Here is a 21208-nt window from a genome sequence, read left to right as displayed (position 1 = left end):
ACCTTGTGCCCCCATCATACACTATTATTACAATATTATATAGGTGGCTTTAGTCCCACGTCATACAAATACTATATATGTGGCCTTGGGCCCCCATCATACACTATTGTTACAATTCTATATAGGTGGCCTTAGGCCCCCGTCATACAAATATAACGCCGGCAACACTATATAACGCGCTACTAATAACTTACCGAGTGCTGCACTGGCGCTTGTCTTGTTTTTTCCTATTTAATGCTATATGTATCTATGCCTATGGGTGATGCAATCGGCATATACCATGGTAACTTGTTTTAGCATTACTAAAATACGTAAACAAAAAGAAAATCGGTGGCATAAACAATCATTGCAATACATACATGCATGGTAAACTATAGTTACATAACCTTTGTCAGTAACAGTCTTTAAACTCCTAGTGCAGAGTTTAAACAAATTCTTTGTCCCAATAACATGCATGATAAACAGCCAAGACTATTTTTATTACGAAAGCTCTTATTTCATGATAGTTTAGTGCGAATTTTGTATTTTTATGGGTTTTATATACACCATAGAGTGTACCGTAGCCAGGTTATGTACTGACTTGTATATGCAGCGGGAACCTTACATGCAAGGTCTCCTTCCTATTTCTGAAGTGAGGTCTACTGATAAAATTTTATCATATAAATCTATGCTAGGATAACCCCTCTTCATTTTAAATTCATAATGTTTGCAAAATATGCTTCTTCTCTGGAGATATTGCGCATGCGCGAGCACCGTTTTAAGCGTGCAATACGACCTAAATAATAGTACGTACAATATATACGATATGTATATATAATATACATACGACGCTACATATCTACCACAGATATCAATAGCAACTGGAGAGCTAGCGAGCGCGCGCGTACTAGCCTTACATATTACAAATCTACGTTAAATCCATGTGCATGCTTGTAGGATTGGATATGGAGTGATAAGATTCTGGAACTCGAGACTAGCAAATACTTTCAATATCCCCTACCTAGCGGATCCTGTATCTAGTTTAGGCTATCAATCGGGAGTCATTTTTTATACTTTCTATTTTTTTCATTTAGTGGAGACAAGCACAAAATAATAATATTATAGAAGGGGCTTATAATTATGCAGAAGCACATGTTCAAAAACCTGTGGGGGGCATTTGATATTCTGTCCCCCACCCTTCGAAAAGTGGGGGGGGGGCGTGTCCCCGTGTCCCCATGACATTTGCGCCTATGGACATTGCTATTGGAATCTGAAATACGTATCGATTTTTCTGCTTCGTGGTGTTGAGTTTATTGGTTGATAGAAAAAAATGGGCATCGAAGTGGTTCTCTCAGCTTGTAAGGAAACTACGAATTTTTTGCTTCGCCATCTCTCTTCCAACACGCCAGTCACCTCGGGTGTTTCAGTATCGATCATTACTCGCAGATCCCATAGTACCTACCTATACGCGTATTTCAAGGAGTATAAATGTGTTCGCGTCACTGGCTCACGTGTGATTCACATTCAATTTATGTGTAATTCACGCTTACTTTACACTTACTTCGCCCGTATTTCACACTAACCTTTACGCTCACCTCGCGCGTATTGCACTGACTGCCTCTTTTGAATTATTGTAAACCCGTTTATAGTAAGAACGATCGGTTACCGGGTGATAGTAAAACCAGTTTAAGAGCGAAGGAGTGATGAAAATGAGAGAAAGAGAGAGAGTGAAAGACAAAGATAAAGAGGCAGAGAGAGAGAGAGAGAGAGAGAGAGATGGCGAATGGTCAACTTGCCCCGCTCCTTGGTGATAGAAGTGAGAGAGAGAGAGTGGTGGGCGGGAATAAAGTAGGAGTTTTGCACCCTACAGGCTAGGGCGCTCTCCTAACCATAAGCACAAGTCTACTGATAAGAATTTAGTACAGAAACCTATTTTGAGATATCCCCTGACCATACTAAATGCGTTTTCATCACAAAATATAACTCCTCTGGTGAGATATTGCGCATCCGCAAAGCAGTAACGTAGTCAGGTTATGTAATGACTGGACTGGTATGTGCAGTGGGGACCTTTCATGCAAGGTCTGCTTCCTATTTCTGAAGTGAGGTCTACTGATAAAATTTTATCATATAAATCTATGCTAGAATAACCCCTCTTCATTTTGAATTCATAATGTTTGCAAAATATTCTTCTTCTCGGGAGATATTGCGCATGCGCAAGCACCGTTTCAGACGTGCAGTACGGCCAAAGGAAAAGTACGTAAATATAGCTTGGTGAGGGAGAGAGGGGTGGGAAACTGAGGGAAGGTGGCAGGGAAGACAGTCGAGGGGCGGTGGAAGGAGAAGGAAGCTGAGCGTGCGACAATGGAGACAAAGCGAAGGGCGGGCAGGAATAAAGTAGGAGTTTTGCACCCTACAGGCTAGGGCGCTCTCCTAACTATAAGCACAAGTCTACTGATAAGAATTTATTACAGAAACCTATGTTGAGATATCCCCTGACCATACTAAATGCGTTTTCATCACAAAATATAACTCCTCTGGTGAGATATTGCGCATCCGCAAAACAGTAACGTAGTCAGGTTATGTACTGACTGGTATGTGCAGTGGGTTACCTTTCATGCAAGGTCTGCTTCCTATTTCTGAAGTGAGGTCTACTTATAAAAATTTATTATATAAATCTATGCTAGGATAACCCCTCTTCAGTTTAAATTCACAATTTTTGCAAAATATCATTTTTCTCGGGGGATATTGCGCATGCGCGAGCACCGTTTCAGGGTTCCGTTGTCAGAAACAAAATTAGTCTTAAAATTATTCTTAACATTAACTTTTTCTCTTAGACCGTTGACAGAAACGCTGCGAAGTTACGAGAGTGAAAAATCGTAGCAGATTTCTTCATAACAATACGAAACAAAGTGATGTCGACGGTCTAGGAGAAATTGTTTAATTTTGTTTCTAACAACGGGCCCCATGCTTGCAGTACGGCCTAAATAAAAGTACGTAATATAGCTTGCTGATGAGAGAGAGGGGGTGGGAGACGGAAGGAAGGCGGTAGAGAAAATTGCTGAGGGTAGCGGTAGAAGAAGAAAGAGGCTGAGCGTGGGACAAGGGAGACCAGATAAGAGGAACGGCGGGCGAGGATGAAGTAGCAGTTTTGCACCCTACAGTATAGGGCGCTCTCCTTATTATAAACACAGGTAAGGTCTACTGATAAGAATTTATTACAGATATCGCTGCTAAGATACTCACTAACCAAACTAATTGCATTTTCATCACAAAATAAAACTCCTCTGGTGAGATATTGCGCATGCGCTAAAACAGTAATGTAACCAGGTTATGTACTGAATGGTATATACGCAGCCAGGACCTTACATGCAAGATCTGCTTCCTATTTCTGAAATGAGGTCTGAGGAACTGATGAAATTTTATCATATAAATCTATGATAGGATAACCTCTGCTCATTTTAAATTCATAATGTTTGCAAAATATTACTCATCTCGGGAGATATTGCGCATGCGCGAGCACAGTTTCAGGCTTGCAGTACGGCATAAATAAAAGTACGTATAATATATATACGAATGTAGATATCTACCACAGGTATCAATAGCTACTGGAGAGCTAGCGAGCGCGCGCGTACTAGCTTACCATATAAGCATATCTACCTTAAATCCATGTGCATGCTTGTAGGATTGGATATGGAGCGACAAAATTCTGGAACTCGAGATTTTTTTATTTAGTGGAGACAAGCCCAAAATAACAATATTATAGAAGGGGCTTATAATTATGCAGAAGCCCATGTTTAAAAAACCTGGGATGCATTTGATATTCTGTCCCCAACCCTTCGAAAATTGTGTGTGTGGTGGGGGTGTCGCCATGACATTTGCGCACATGGGCATTGCATTGTATATCTGAAAACACGTATAGATTTTTCTGCTTCGTGGTGTTGAGTTTATTGCCTGGTAGAAAAAAATGGGCATCGAAGTGGTTCACCCAGCTTGTAAGGAAGCACGTGTGATTCACATTCAATTTATGTGTAATTCACGCTTACTTTACACTTACTTCGCCCGTATTTCACACTAAACTTTACGCTCAATTCGCGCGTATTGCACTGACTGCCTCTTTTGAATTATTGTAAACCAGTTTATAGTAAGATCGATCGGATACCAGGTGATAGTAAAACCAGTTCAAGAGCGAGGGAGTGATGGAAATAAGAGAGAGAGAGAGAGAGAGAGAGTGAAAGACAAAGATAACGAGGCAGAGAGAGAGAGAGATGGCGAATGGTCCACTTGCCCCGCTCCTTGGTCCTTTTTACTAATTGTTGAATATAGGATTTTTTCCGCTAGATGTCGCCTTGAAGTCATAACCATCGCGGAACATCACGAGTCTCACCTGCGCATTTCAGTTCACTCACCTGTGGCGACCACGTGATACCGCGGATAGGGGTTGCCGCCCGGCGTCGCTGCTACGCATAACAAGAGCGATAGAAAACAGCGCATGTATTTCAGAAGCGACCGCCTTTAGCATCCGCGAAATGGTTGATATTTGCTGATTCTACTATTTTATGGTGTCCAGCTTAAAATAATGAAGACGAGGATGCTAAAATTCGCCCTGTTTGTGATTTTAGTTGTCATTACTCGGACCATCTGGGCTCAAGGTAAGTTATTCTTATTGTTCGCTTATGTTGACTTATTTGCTCGCTAAAGTCGTAGTAGTACTAATTCTAGTAATAGTAATAGTAATACTAATAATTAATATAGTATTAGTAATACTAATACTATAATATATTCCCTGTACTCTGTAGCTGTAGCCTGTAGTCTGTACATGCACTACGCTGCAGTGTAGAGCAAGAAATACAATATATGTAATTACTACTACCTTGCGTGAACAAAATTGGTCGGTGACGGATTCGTCAGTTCGGCTGTCTGTGATGGCCGGTAATCGCTCCCCCCAAAAAATGTTGCGAAAAGTGCACCAGGTTACTTAATTGTAGTATATATTACTATAGTATTACGTCTACAGAACGTGCAAAACCACGCCGTCTGCATACATACAGTGGCAAAACTATACATGTCAGATTCTGTTCTAGTTTTTGAAGGCGTGTGTAGGCGTGTGTTCGATCCATCCATGGCACGGGGTATCCACAAATTATCAAATTAAAAATGCTATTAAATGCGTTTACGGACATGCGAACGTAAAGGGATGTGAAAACACAGTTTAATTATGGTACATTTATTAGCGATATTCTGTTGCAGTAACATACGAACATGCTGCATCTACGTGGAATGTTCTGTGATTCTTGAAACACTTTTTAACTGTGCGTGGTTGAGAGGGAATACATACTACTGTACATCACAATAGCAGCTACCTGTTTGGCAGGTTTACGTGTCAGTGGCATTTCAGTGTACATGTTGCTCGTGGCATAGAAAATCCTGTACTAGATCTAACAAATTTAGTTATTATGAACAGGTCTGTGTCATGTGAAATCTCATAGTCGATACATTTAGGTGAGATAAACATCAACATACAGATTAAGCCTGATGCTACATCTTGAATAAAAAAATTTTGTGCAAACATATATATTCCTTTTATACCACCAGCTGTGCCATATTCTATACCATATGCATGTGATATATATGTGAAAAACATCAGTTGATAAATCTGGTACATTTAGTTATGATCTAGGGTATATGAATGAGAAGCTAGACAAATAAAAAGGAAAACTACTCTAGAATTTGAGAGAGCATTATGATAATTTTTTCATAAAAGTAGTATGTAATACATATTTCTGTTTACAGACATTCACTCTTATTATTACTTACCAATAAATCTCAAACCATCAATCGTGGAAACTGACATGACATACAACTTGGCTGCTGACTACTTAACTAAATATTGAACTGCTATCATTTATGTCGATGATTGAAACCTATGCTGAAAATGTGCATTAAACCTAGACTATTGATCTCCTTTAAGTTGGTCCAATTATAAGATTGCATCTTGTTATATGATAAGGTTTACACTTTATATATTTGCCTATCAGCACATCTACTAACTCTGAATATGTCATCAGGTAGTATTGCGTACTATATACAGTAATAACACAATCATTAGGGCCCAAAACATTCATTCGCATAAGCTCTCGCTTAGTCTCATAGTTGTGGTATATTCACATGTCCAATTGAGTAATTAAAGCAAGAAATGAGGACAGAAAGAAACCATATATATATGATGATCGTGTGTAATATTTGTGATAAATATAATGGGCTGTTATTGACCAAACCTGAAGCTAAAATTACAAGACACAAATCAGCAATATCCCAAGGAAAGGTTTATATTACAGATAACCTATTATAGTCTGTACGATATTCGTGTTTACATGTAATTATAGAACATCTGAAGGTGATTATGTGCCTTTGGCATATGTGTGTGGGCACGTATGAGTAGATAGGTGTTGTGAATCGATGGTATCACGTTTTTACTTGAAAACATTTTGAAATCAGCCTCAAGGCATAGCTTGGTTGCTGTTTCTTTACAACATCCGGGTGTATAGCCACATGAAGTCACATGGCTATTAGTCGTGACAAAAATGCCGTGTGTACCTGCTTTAAGTTTAAACAGGATACGTGGCTAGCCATCAGTTGTAATTCTTAGAAATCCACTTTGTACAGGTGTGCGTGTTTGGGGGTGTGCGTGAATGGAGGGATGAGAATTACCCAGACAGGGAAATTGATTCCTGGTATCTAATTAACAAGAACTGTAACCACTTCGTTTTTCTCTGAGCTCTACAATAGTAAACATCCACTAGCGTCGCCCACTCGGGTTATTGTCAGAAATGCTAGCTAGTAATATAAGCTTGGAATCTGCTCGGCGTCATACAGTACTGTATGTGTGGTCGTCAGGTCTATGCTCTATGAGTGTGCGCAACTAATAATGTGACCAGTTGGTTCAGCAATGAACAGGTACTGATGATGTGACAAATGTTTATGAAAGAAAACGTTTAGGGGTAAAGTTAAAATTGAAAAGTCGAAATGTAGGTGTTATTAGGTAGAGTATCACCCTACGATCTCAGGTCAGATGCGCGTTCACGTTTATGGTATGGTCTGGCATTTAGCCTTGAAAGATTGCAATTGTTATAAGCGTGTACGTGTGCTGCAGATTTTTGCCGGTGTACTTATTTAGGGAGCGTGCCTCAGTTATTTCAGCATAGATAGCTGAGTGGTGCTGCTGTAAATGTATTTGTGCTTACCTTCCATAAGACTTCCTGAATTCAGTCGCGGGCCGAGTGAAGGGCTGGCTACTATATACGCGATTATTTGTCTTCTGCAACCGAATAATTAACCCAGTAATCAGCAAAAATGGCCTGTCATTTCACATTCCGCGCCAAGTATGCCTCACCGGGTCACCTACATTGACCTGGTGTGTATTTTCTGGGCAATTATTGCGGCGGTTTGGCTGCGAGAGCCGGGTCAACTGTGTAAATGCAGATATCATACAGTGAAGATGTATGTAGACTGCGTGCGTGCGTGTGTGTGCGTGTGTGTGTCGCGCGTGTGTGTGTGTGTCGTGTGTGTGTCGTGTGTGTGCGCGTGCGTGCGTGCGTGCGTGCGTGCGTGTGTGTGTGTCTGTTGTGTCTCTCTCGCTCTTTAGACTGCGTTCGTGAGTGTGTGTGCGTGTGTGACAGTGCGTGCGTGCGTATGTGTGCACGTGTATGTGTACCTATGTGGCGTGGTGTCCTGTGTAGGTGTGTGTGCGAGTCAGTGGGTATTATTTGCAAGGCCTATTGTGCTTTTAGCTAATAGATAGTGTATGCCTCACTGACGTGAGAAATATTTCCCAACAACTTACTACATGCATTTACACCACATAGACAGCGATGCCTGCGCCAGGAGCATTGTACCCGAAACATATTTTATCGTGCAAGAACTGCATGAAGTTGATTTAGTTAGGGATGAGATGCTGGAGAGGGGAATGTGTAAACGCCAGGCGAGCAGGCATGCGTTACACCACCCTGGTAGTTCCGGAATGGATTTTGTGAGATTTTCACCAGTACTTAGCAGAGATTCTAGTCAGTAGTATAGTAGAGTAGCGATTATAAATATTCCCAATAATAAACTATTGAGTACATTGCGCTTACATGCGGTTAGGCATTATACCAATCTGCATGACGAATGTGAACGGCAGCGCCGGCCTCACCATGCCCGGTGGTAAATAAAAGTTTATATGTAAATAGATTACGTATGTATGTAAGCAGTTCAGTAGCTGTGTTTTGTTTACGTACACTCAAAAGTAAGTAATAAAGTGGTGTTACTGCGATTGCTGTGTAAACCAGCGTAAGTACGTACATATTTATTCACTTGAAAATGACGCGTGATTTGTTTACCATGGTCCGTTAGACTCACTCTGGACAGCGTTCTTGCTTGCGGCTCTGTTCAAACGCTCTTGCTTCCAGAAGCGGCTGGTGGAGATAGTCAAATCGACCTGTCTAAATAATTACTGACTGCGGTTTGTGCAACCAACATAAAACACTTAAAAATGATGAACAGCAAGTTTCATGTTGATAAATTGCATAGATCAAAATAGTTCAAAAACCCGTTTGCTAATTAGTGTCTGCTTTATAGAAATATGATAACAAGTTTTCATGAACTAGGCCAAATGGCCTCAACTAGGAACTGTGTTATATGCATAATAATTACGTAAGCAGCCGGCTATACGGAAAACCATTTTCAGGAGCAATATATGTTACTAAATTGCAGTAAAGCATTACCCAATGTAGCTTGCACGGCGGGTGGCTGCATGTCCATGAAACTATAAACATGGCGTAAAATTTTGCCTACAGGTTACTATCTGTCACTGCCATAGAAATATATAGAGTCTACTATATTATTTTTATGGTCACTGTTCACTCTCCCCACTGACCAGCTTTCTATCCACCCCAGTTGGAGGCATACTATTATATAGATATGTGGTAGGGTTATGAAGAGTATATAAGATCCCGGTAGAGGAAGGGAGAGAAACTTGGATATGACACAGTGCTGTGCATGTTATCAGGAGTAGAAGAATAGAGAATATCTAATGACTCTTTCATCTTATCAAATCCAGGAGTAGACTCCTGATATTATCAGGACTGAATAATAATAGATCTATTAATATTCACGCCTGATATTATCAATAGCTAATGATTCTTGGGTATTATTAGCTCTTCATATTATTATATACAAATGGGTGGGGAGCTTGGCTAAGAACATACTATTGCTAGTGGAAAGGCAACATTAACAGAGTAGGGAGAGTCAGCAGCAGAGCAAGTGACCGTGTGTACAGTAATTTGCATGCATTTCCTTACAAGCAGCTCACGAGCAGTCTCGTAGGAACAGACTTTTGTCCAGCCCTGCATACCTTTTACGACTGACCAGTAAACGAGTCGCCCATTCACAAAGATGGCATTAGGAACTCAAGTTCCTGGTAATTGTCTTGCAGGCACTCGTGATTGGTGAGGTCATGCCTTGGGTATAACTAGATAATTTATCCTGTCACCAGGAACGAATATATGTGTCAGTAAGGGTGTTACAATATGAAAGTACGTGTACGGTGGGTTATCTATGTACTAAACGATTGTCTGTGTATTAAACGATGAATAATATTATATCATATGTAACGTAATGAAGTCAACACGTACAATATGAGTGTATTTATAATATAATTTAGGGACTACGTCACGAATTTTCTATGGTAAAATTTGTATAACAAAAAATTCACATTAAAAGTAAGAACTAATGGGACTAGACAAATCGTCAAATTCTTACCTGATAAGATTGTTTCTCAACTAGTTAAAAATCCAAAAAACCTGGACGATTTGAATTAATGTTCTCAACATTAATTGCTTGCTATGGGCTATGTATGGGTCACGTGTGTAATGTAATGTATAATGCAGCAATTTAACCATAAAATGTGAACAGAATTACTTATATTTTGTAAAAAAGTGGAAATATTTTTATTTTTTACTATTTACGGTGACGTAATCACTTTAAGGTTAGTTTTAAGTTTTTATTTGGTAGTGGTCATTTTACTCTGACTTGGCTCCTTGCCACGGGTCTAAGTACCTCACCCTGACAGCATTGGCACTTGCATTGGCCAAGAGATCAGAGGCCCAACAATCAGAGGCACTCGCTACATACTATACCACGTTTTTCAAAATCCTAGAGTGGACCCTGTATATGATTGTGAAAAAAACCGCCGCGGGAGTTCGTTTCCAAATTGTGCTTTTGCAACTAGCAAGAAGTTTTCTGCCAGGGAAGACGTTTCCCAACACGTTTGAAAAATTAGGCTGTCATGCGCGGGGACCTGTTTGTCTGTTTTCAATGGTCTAAACCTGTTTTTGCAGCCGCATCCAGAATAGTATTCGAGTGACTGTCTCTTCGCGTGGTAATTAAGATTCAAGCATGTGACCTCATTCCTCATGCAGTTTGTTTATGATATTAGTCGTAGTAGTGTTCACACAGGAAGCTGGTTGTTGTGCCACGTCGACGTTTATCGGTGACAAACCAAGAAAATACGGCTCCACTTGGGGAAAAAATCATATAGGCTAAACGAATTAATTTACTGTATCGAATTAATTAATACAGTGTCACGTGTAATTGTCGTGTGTCAATTGTGTCACGTGGTGTATAAATGGAAAACAAATATTGAGAAGTTCACATATATGTTACATCCTTTCTCTTTTCCGTTTGTACAGAGTCATTAGGTCTATATTGAAGAAACAAGGAACCTATAGCTACCACGTCTATATTCGCCCTGCTCTTCGCAGTGGTCATTGGTTACGCGTGTGGTATCTTGCAAGCAAATACCATCCGTATATGGCTCCAGGCTGTGTATTGTGAATGTCTGAAACTTGGGAATGTCAAAAAAATGAACCAAGATCATTCTTGTTTGTACTCTAGACGAGCATATAAAGTATTTAAGTAGGTCATTGGTAACCCTTGGAGTCTTGGACTGGCACAGAAAATTTCGGCGGACCATTTCTATATACATTGCGCTGTGACTTGAAGCAATGAAGTACCCGCCCGTCGTTGGTAAATCCTTGGTGTGACACAGAAAACTTACGCCGACCATTCCAAACTCTTGTAACTCCGTGCAGTTTTTGCGGATAATTGTGGCTGTGCGTGTAGGCCTACGTGCGTTTGGATGTGGGTGTGTGAATGTTCGTGCGTGTGTGTGCGTGTATCGCCGCGGTGTGCGTGCGCGCGTGTCTGCGTGTGTGTGTTAGGAGTTAGTATATATTTATAGTATATAGTAGTAGTAGTAGTATATATAGTTAGTATAGTTAGACTTAGTATATATATAGTTAAGAGTTAGGATATATCCTGTGTAAAAGTGTATCACATTGGAACTAATTTAAATTTCATTGTTATATGGCACGACCAGAAAGGCTAAAATCGACCGGAGTATCGACCAGAGTATAAAATCGGTTACTATTGGGACCTTACAATGGGGCCATAAATAGGGCCAATAATTTAAGTGCCATGCCGCTTCAGAAAGTAAAATTATATTAAATCCAGTTGTTAGGTTATACTAGAGAGAAACTGATGTACACTTCAGTGGCTATTAAACAGATGTATTCCAGTTCACGTCTAACATCTAATAACATTGCTTGAGAAGTGACTCACCTCCTATACTACTAGTAGAGAACTAGGTTTCTTGCTCTTATACTGATCTGGCGAGGCAGGTAAAGAACGTGGCAGACATGAAGCTAAGAATGTGTTCACACTCCAATTAACATTGAATCATTATTATCGGCAGGCAAAATTATTTCAGGGTGACCTAAATGTCGTGGACGGTACGTGGTACTCTTTGCTTGCCTGACCCATGGGTCAGGGTGCATGCATAGCTGCTGTTGCCGTTACTGCTAGTGATGAATACAAATGTGCCCTTCTGCAATAATAGGGTAATAGTAATGGCATTGGTAACCACTAACTGACGTCAGTTTCGTACTGACGTTATTACTAACGTTTCGAAGAAACAGTGCGACAGACAACGTCAGAACCTACATACTAAATCTATATATATGTCATTGAAAAGCGCAGCAACTGATGTGCATTGTGCACGCATTGGTGAAACCAGAGCAGTTATTGTGTGGCATGCAGTTAGAATTGGCGCGTAGAACGTGTAACAGGGAGGGTTGTCGATAAAAGAGTTTGCTATGTGGTTTTTAATATGTTCACAGATAAGAGTAAACCTAATGTGTTTGTATGTTTAACGTCACTGCATGGTCAACAGCAACATCAGCGGACCAGGTTAAAGAAAGACGTCATCAAATGTGGGTTCCAAAAAGGTTTTATGGTATCTACATAGCTTCTCACCAGTCGTGGGGGCAAGGTAACCAATGTGGATTTAAGTTTGGTCACAAACAGTGTTGCAAGTAATCGGTTCGGTGTAGGGTGTAGGGGACAGTGTTCTGACAGTTCTAATCGCAATTCTGTAATCTATCTTGAAAAGAGTAGTGCAGTGCGAGTTCGTCCCAATCCCTAAAGGGCCAGACACACCAGGCGATGCCATCGCCCGACGCCATCGGGCGATGCCATCACCCGATGGCATCGCGCAGTCGTGGACACACCAGGCGATTTCATCGGGCGATGGCATCGCCCGATTCTTGCGCGCGCAGTGCGCTTGGCTGATGAACTCTGATTGGCTGATGAATTGTAAAATCGCCCGATGGCATCGGGCAGTCGTGGACACACCAGGCGATGCCATCGGCCGATGCCATCGGCCGATGGCATCGGGCGATAATATCAAAACGTTTTGATCTGTGCGATGCCATCGGCGGCGATTGAGTGGACACACCAGGCGATTTTCACGCCGATGCCATCGGCCGATGGCATCGGCCGATGGCATCGCCTGGTGTGTCCGGCCCTTAAGCCAGCACAGTGCGGCCATCTCTAGAACCATGTATAAAGATTGACCACTGACCTGTAACAGGGTTAAGTACATGTGTAGATTGTTTTACAGGGCAAACTGGTAACGGCCGTTTCCCTATCTGAACTGAATAGTTTTGCCTATGGTAATAGTTCACTTGATGGATAAGGTGTAAATGACAGTGAACAGATCTCTAGCAGTAACGTGAAAAATGCCTAGAGCTACAGTTACTGTGGTCAATGGGTCCATTTGAAAAAGGTATGTAATTTAGTCACTGTAGCTATAGCTTGTGCTAACTGCAGTGCAGTTTACGACCGCAGTTACAGCATTCCGGGTAACTTGAAAACATCCCAATAAAAATTCAGAAGTAGTATTAGATTCGTTATTAAGCTTTTATATTAAAAACATAGTCATAACGTGGTAAGGTTGTTGGTTATGGTATATGACGCTTATAGTGTGTTAAAGGGTTATAGCTCCTGACCTCGAAACTAAAAACTAAGATGTGCGAAAGGGCACACCGATGCTGCAAGGATAACGTAAAGAGTAGAGCAGCGAATGAAGTCTATGACTGCTTCATATTATCAAGAGTACATAATAGAGATCTCTATTATGTACTCTTGATATTATTTAGCAGGTCCTTCTCGCACCAGCTTCCCCAGCCTTCGCCTTTCGACTTTCAAAACCGCAATTGCGCGGGTATGACTGACATGTATTCGACGCCGCTTTCATGTAAGGTCTTGCTGCTACTTGAACGAGACACTGCTTTGGCTCATGCTTGGTGGACATGAATTAATGATTAATTACTCACAGCAGCCTTCACTAAGGGAGAAGGATGCGTGGGGGAATTTTACTCCGTGACTCGCCCATTTCATATTGTATTATATTATGTTATGTTAATGTTATGTTATGTTATGTTATGTTATGTTATGTTATGTTATGTTATGTTATGTTATGTTATGTTATGTTATGTTATGTTATGTTATGTTATGTTATGTTATGTTATGTTATGTTACGTTATGTTATGTTATCAGGTGTCTATCAATATCCTGATGTTATGTTATATTTTATTTTATTTTATTACATATTACATTATATTAGGTAGTATTTTTTTAATCCAAAAAATGTCGTGGAACAGATTTAGTAACAGCATGATCATCGTCTAGATTCATCACTCAATGCTATACCTTGAGGCTTCATTCTGTACAGCTATTTGAATATTACTTTTTGTTTAATGAAGGTAAGCGTGCACATAGTTTCCTGTCATAAGGCGTGTCGATAAATCACCCAAAATTAATTTCTAATGCTGTTAATAAAATTGTCAGACTAGTACTCAGCGAGGGTGCCATGTACGGAATAATACAGTCAACGTGGACATTCTATGATAACTGTGTTCGCCAGTCTCGTGTGTGTAATAATTAAACTAAATAATATATAAATATATATATATATATATAATGTATAAATGGGCGCAAATCCATGTATTAGGTTGGGAAGGGGGAGAGTGCCGTGTTCGTGCTTAACTTTCTATTTTAGAGGGACATGCAAGTCATGCTCTGGTGTGAACCCTGCACTTGCTCAGTTAAAGGGTGCGTTGGCGCCTAGGGGCAGTTACCTTTTGTGCCAGTTTTTTGACAGGTTGTCACGACTCTCGTGCACTTGGCGTTTGTTCGTGCGTTTATGAGCTGTAGTATCGCCCAGGAGAAGATGTAGAGCAGCAGTATGAGAACTGCCTCGGCACCTGTGAAGACGTCAAATGTCTCCGTGCTTTTGCTGGGGCGAAGGGCAACGCGGCAACATTGTTGTATTATTGTCGGTTGCGGGTGTTTGGAGCATTCCAGCAGTATGTTAATTGCGACGGCTCATTTAGCGCAACAGGGATCATAATCCTGTTAACCTTGACATCGTTTTCAGACGAAAAATGCGCAAACATGTTTGTACCTGAGGTCTGACACGCGCGTTGATACGCGCGCTTAGGTCTCATACGCGCGCTTTTTTAAGGATGCGTGTCGTATCCGTAAAAGTATCCGTAAACGTACCCGTACGTTTACGGATACATTTACGGATACGACACGCACGATGTATCTGTTAGAAAGAAATATACATGCACGGTCATCCACACTGCACAGATGGACGAGCACCTATAGTGTCGTTGTCGTAGATAGTAACACCGTTGCTTGTTAAAAAACGACGGAGTCACGAAAGCAGTAATCATCACACGTGTACTCATCTCCCAAACTCTGCGTATTATCCAAAATGGCCATGGTGCGGGCGATGATGACGGTAACGATGACGATGGCAATTACATTGTCTGCGTTCTGGTAAACGCAATATCGCTGGATTCTAGCTCTTTTCCATCATATTCGTCAGATTCTCGGGGGAGTTATATAACACGTGATGTCGTCATATGTTGTTAGCCGGCAGCCACATATATGCACCTAGATTCCGGCTAGGTATATATGGTCTGCCAGGTACATGTTCCATTGCACACGTAACTGCATGTGCAACATTGTTATTAACGTGAAAATCGATGCTAATGCCCGTTATATTTACTGAATACAAAATCATATTATTCTAAACAGATCAAGTAGTGTAAAAATACCAGTTCTACTGTTTTGTGGGAATCCCTTCCATGTTCAGACCCATTTAGAAAATTGTTTGGTTACTTATTATGGTTATTTTGAAAAAAATGTTTACTGGATTGTATATTTGGCTTTTAACCCTCGGATGTATGACCACTTTTTAAGTTTTATTCTTTCAGGGATGTAAATACGTAACTAGTAAAGGTCGCACCTATGTTAGATAATGTTAATGGACATATATATATGTTCCCTTTTAAAATTTCTACAGTAGTGACAAGTAAGATAAAATGAGATGGCGTTCTTTCTAATGTATGCATTTATTTAATCACAGATTAATAAAACGATGAATATGTCTAGGGCAGCTTGCTGGTACGTTATCAATTTTACATGTGTGCCATCAAGGTGCCATCTAACTAACAATGAGTCACAGATTACGCCTACACGGTAAACTTGCAGCGCATGTTACCTAGTAGTGCGAAGACTAGGCTAATTTATTTGCACTGTTTATATTGAACATGAAGGGTTCCGCTTCCATTGTGGAAATCTACCATGCCAACCTGTTTAGTTTTTATCTTCTAATCAAATGTTAGCAGAAATTGATTCTGCTATACTGTGATGCTGTCATTTGGCCATATATACCAGGTAGCAACTGGCCAACTGCCTAACATATACGAATTCCTACCTATTTCCGAGGTCGTCTGAAATTATTTCGCTGCCGCTGTTTGCATGCGGGCTGGCACAACCGTAACAAACTCATGTGATGGAGCACAGGCACTTGGAGCGTTTCAATAAAATATGCTAAATAAATACGAAATCTATTTACTACCAAAGTCTTAATGTTTCTCTACTCTCTTTCACCTATTCTTGCCGACAATTTCCTGTAAATGCCGTCCAAATGCTCATCTGCAACACACGCTGGCTGCCGCACGCTAGCTGCTGCACACTGACACATATTATACCTAGAGTGTACAACGGAAAAACGGGAAAATAGTGCTATTTCACGACATGATTATTCTACTTTGCCTGCGAGTCCAGAATAATTTTATGGTACTGCATTAAGCAGAATTCTTTGCTCTCTAAAACAAGACCAACCGCTTGTATTGTATTGTATTGTCAATACGATACTCCTAGGCTGAGATATTGGCTCCTAAACCTCCCCTCCCACAGGCATCACAGCGCCTCGAATCCACATGGGAGTGTCTATATTCAGGCCGGTACGGGAGATTACGGTACGCATATATTTGCTAATATATTGACTAATCGTGCGTCTAGAATTTTAGAAATTTAATCATCTGTAATTCACTTCCGCGCGCATATATTTGCTATATTGACTAATCGTGCGTCAATAAACTCAATATTCACAGAGAGTATATGATTTCAAGCCGGTACGGGAGATCATTTGCATAATATATTCTAGATACCTATAGACACATGTCTCAGCTATACTCTCTGTGAATATTGAGTTTATTGACGCGCGATTAGTCAATATATTAGCAAATATATGCGTACCGTAATCTCCCGTACCGGCCTGAATATAGACACTCCCAATCCACATCAGTCAGCAACCTACACGCCTCTAAGCATTTCGGCTATCGGTTTCCGTCACCGCTTGGAGCGCTGATAATTGATGTCACATGCCCAAATTTGGTACTCTTACTACACCATATAGTAATTCTCAACTGCGTTGTAAAAACTTAATTAAGAAAACATTGCCGGCTCCATCATGACGGGCATTAGCCGTGCTAGGAAAGATAATGGGAGATAAGGGCATAGGCGATGCCCCCGAATGTCACCTATGATAAACGAAATACCGTTCATTCATAAAGTTATGGCGGAAAAACCGAACTTTCACGAAGCAACCTTAGAGGCGTGTAGGAATTGCTGACTGATGTGGATTCGAGGCGCTGTGATGCCTGTGGGAGGGGAGGTTTAGGAGCCAATATCTCAGCCTAGGAGTATCGTATTGACAAGCGGTTGGTCTTGTTTTAGAGAGCAAAGAATTCTGCTTAATGCAGTACCATAAAATTATTCTAGACTCGCAGGCAAAGTAGAATAATCATGTCATGAAATAGCACTATTTTCCTGTTTTTCCGTTGTACACTCTAGGTATTATTAGCTCTTGATATCATCAGGAGTAGATAATAGAAGATTATGATTACTCCTGATATTATATTAGCGTGCGGCAGCCAGCGTGTGTTGCAGATGAGCATTTGGACGGCATTTATAGGAAATTGTCGGCAATAATAGGTGAAAGAGAGTAGAGAAACATTAAGACTTTGGTAGTAAATAGATTTCGTATTTATTAGCTCATCTGACGTAGTCAGATGCAGCTTGTAGAATCACATGATCGTGCGTGCGTCCGTGCGTCCGTCGGTCCGTCCGTCCGTCAACAGTTGGGCACAAATCTTAACCGCTCGACGTACGGTCACGATATTCGGGACGTCGGGGGGGGGGATCGTGAAAAGGACTCAGGATGACAAATTTGGGAGTCAAGGGTCAAAGGTCAAGAGGTCCTTTGGTGTAAACGTGTGTAAACGGAGGGGGAATATTTTCCCCTTAACTTAGGAGGAAATATGGAATTGCGGCACAAATCTTAACGGCTCGACCTATGCTCTTAATATTCGGTGTATAGTGTGATGGGCACGAAACCCATCACCAGTGCGAAATTGGAGGTCAGAGGGCAGTGGGGGAAAGGTCAGATATCAGACATTTTCTGAGGACATGGCCTAATGGACAGAGTAAAAAACTTTTTTGTTTCAGCGCTGCATGACCTACCATTTTTATCATTTTATTGAAAGGACCATGAAATGTGCTTTCCACTGACGTGTGAAGAGTACGTGTCTTTTGACCCTCAAGAGGAGGGTTAAACATGGATTCCTGAACTGCCTCAATGACGTCACAGTGTTGTCATATTCATGGCACATCCATATAAATCTAGAAACCCAATGAATAAGCCTGGATAGCCGAATGCGTACAGCACAAGCGTCACAATGATTATAGTCTGGATGCGATCGAATCTGCTGCATCGTGTGATTATATCAGGAGTGTATAATATAGAGGTCTCTCACATCTCCGGCTCGCATTATTTGTGCGTGGCATGCTCTTAGACTGGTTCTACCTCCTTGAGTATGCTGTACAGCTATGTGTAAAATGAGAAGTTCGAAATTTTAAAACTCGTATCCTATTTATTACGATGAAATACATCTTGATCATGATGACATTGCAATGCTGACCAATGAACGACCGTAAACGAACGAACAAACATGTTAAGTTCACTTTTAACGCATAGATGAAGAAACTATGGGAAAAACATCCATCATCACCTTGATCACGATAAAGTTCCTGCTATAAAAGTTCCGTTATCGTTTCACCAATGCATATATATATACATCTAGTCGCTAGATTCAGCCAACCCCCATGAAATCGACGTGACTTTCCCTAGTTATTTATTCGCTTGTAAGCTGAAGAGTTGAGATTTTTCTAGTACCAGAGCGCTTTACTGGTCGTGTATATGTAACTAGCTAGCCTAGGGGTTAGTAACGCTGAGAGGGTCTATGTCCCCCAGGGTACTGCCGGAACGTACCCTGGGTACGGTCCGGTATACCGGAACGTACCCTGGTACTATCTAATATGCCGGACCGTACCTCGCCTACTCCACTAACGAGTCTAGTGAGTCGCCTACGCCTACTCCCTAGACCTAACCCTAACCTTAACCCTAACCCTAACCCTATAACCTTAACCCTAACTCTAACCATATCAGATAGTTACCACGGTGTACCCAGGGTACGTTCCGGCAGTACCCTGGGGGACATAGACCCTATAAGCGTTAGTAACAACTTGTAGAGAAAGTTTTGGCATATATATGTATTTACTTAATTAATTTTAAGATGCGGGTAGTGTGGAAATCTTGTATATAGTCTAGTGGGTTGGGAGGGGCAAGCTTTCACGTATATTACAGCGTCCATTTGTAATTTATTTATTGAGTATAGGCTTTCTACTACATTGCGGTATATGTACAGTGATTAGTTTTCCGCCAAAGGTTCTCTACCGTCTTGACCTAATCGCTGATTGGTTTTCTGTGAAGGGTTCTCTGCAGTCTTGACATATATACAACAGTTGGCTTAGCAAAGCGAATTTCAAGTGCTACGACTGTACTGGTGTCGAGAGCCTGGGGCCCGTTGTCAGAAACATCGCAAAGTTAAGGCTAATGAATAATGTTAAGACTAATTTTGTTTCTGGCAACGGACCCCTGATTTCTAACTTTTGAATAACACTTTTGATTTTGATGTAAGATTGTGTGTGGGTTATCACCGCGACAGCTACACTGATTCCAGTAGTCCCTGTGGCTGAACCCATAAGGTTGCTTATCAATGAGTCAGAAAGCAGTGGCAATAATGAAAGGATATAGGATTAATCTGAATTGATTTAACATATATAGTAGACAGGAAGACTGGAAGTGTAACGGTGTTACGTACAGGCAGCGTGTATTCTAGTGAGATGAGAGCTATAGCTAGGGTAGGGTACCACACGCGCAGCACTCTCCTAAGTCTTGAAAAAGTCCAGAATGTTCAAATAAACAATCGTAACCTGGACTGAAACAACGAGCGTCTCTAGACATATTCGATATAGGAGGGTTATGAATTCGTGAAAATTGTCTTTTCCTTATCAAGAGGAACGTTAAATGCCAAGCGACATTGCTGCTTTACACGTGGCACAGGTCAGCGGGACAGGACAGGCCATTGACATACATTCAAGAGCAAGTCGCTACATTTATGTGCTGTTCTACTCGGCGTAAGATGACGTTTGGTGGCACTTACTGCATATAAAATAAGATTGCCTAGTCGATTGAGTTACGAATATCGGGTGAATGTATACATATATATATATTTTCTTTTACAAATGGTTATGTAAGTCGTGGTTTGTATTTTTATGACGTCTCAGTGTGGTATGTAAAGTGATTTCAATATATTATTACCAACGATAGTTCCACTCATTTCTTTGTCACTCTTGTCATTTATACATTCAAGAATTTTTGCAATATTTAGTTTTATTTTTAGCTCACCTTGACATCGTCAAGATGAGCTATTGCCATGTGACGTTGTCCGTCGTCCGTCCGTCAGTCCGTCCGTCCATCAACATTTTGGCTACGGTCAACGATAACTTTAGAACCGTTGGACCCACATGTTTCAAATTGCATACAGTTGTTACTCATATGGGAGAGATGTGAACGTCCTATTTTGGAGCACGCCAGTTGACCTACTTTCGAGCCACGCCCACTTTTTGGCAAAAATGGAAATGACCATAAGTCAGTTCAGGTTCAACGGATTTTGCTCATTTTTGGTATGTGAATGAATAAGGACTGGCCCCAAAACATACCACAGGGGTTTTGATATTTTTTTAAATTATGCAAATTAGGTAGATTTTGGCAATTTCACTATGCATTTCAGTGTCTGCCTACGGTCAACAATAACTTAAGAACTGTTTGACCCACATGTTTCAAATTGCATACAGTTGTTACTCATATGGGAGTGATGTGAACGTTCTATTTTGGAGCACGCCAGTTGCCCTACTTTCGAGCCACGCCTAGTTTTTGGCAAAAATGGAAATGACCACAAGTCAGTTCAGGTTCAACGGATTTTGCTAATTTTTGGTATGTGAATGAATAAGGACTGGTCACAAAACATATCACAGGAATTTTGATATTGTTTAAAAATTATGCAAATTAGGTAGATTTTGTCAATTTCACTAT

General features: G+C 40.8%; 1 protein-coding gene across 2 annotated transcripts in view; it reads left to right on the top strand.

Annotated features, from left to right (window-relative positions):
* The first annotated feature begins 4422 nt into the window (after positions 1–4422).
* LOC106810551 (low-density lipoprotein receptor-related protein 2-like) overlaps positions 4423–21208 on the top strand; it is a 109210-nt gene continuing 92424 nt past the window's right edge. For both annotated transcript variants that reach the window (XM_014813935.1, XM_014813940.1), the window contains exon 1: positions 4423–4628. In XM_014813935.1, coding sequence (XP_014669421.1) covers positions 4556–4628 — 73 coding nt within the window. In that variant the 5' untranslated portion in view covers positions 4423–4555. The remainder of the gene's footprint in view (positions 4629–21208) is intronic.

This window comes from Priapulus caudatus, unplaced genomic scaffold (genome assembly GCF_000485595.1).
Source record: "Priapulus caudatus unplaced genomic scaffold, Priapulus_caudatus-5.0.1 Scaffold17, whole genome shotgun sequence".
NCBI classification, from domain to species: Eukaryota; Metazoa; Priapulida; class Priapulimorpha; order Priapulimorphida; family Priapulidae; genus Priapulus; species Priapulus caudatus.
Note: the sequence above shows the minus strand (reverse complement) of the source record. Positions and strands in the feature narration are given on the sequence as shown.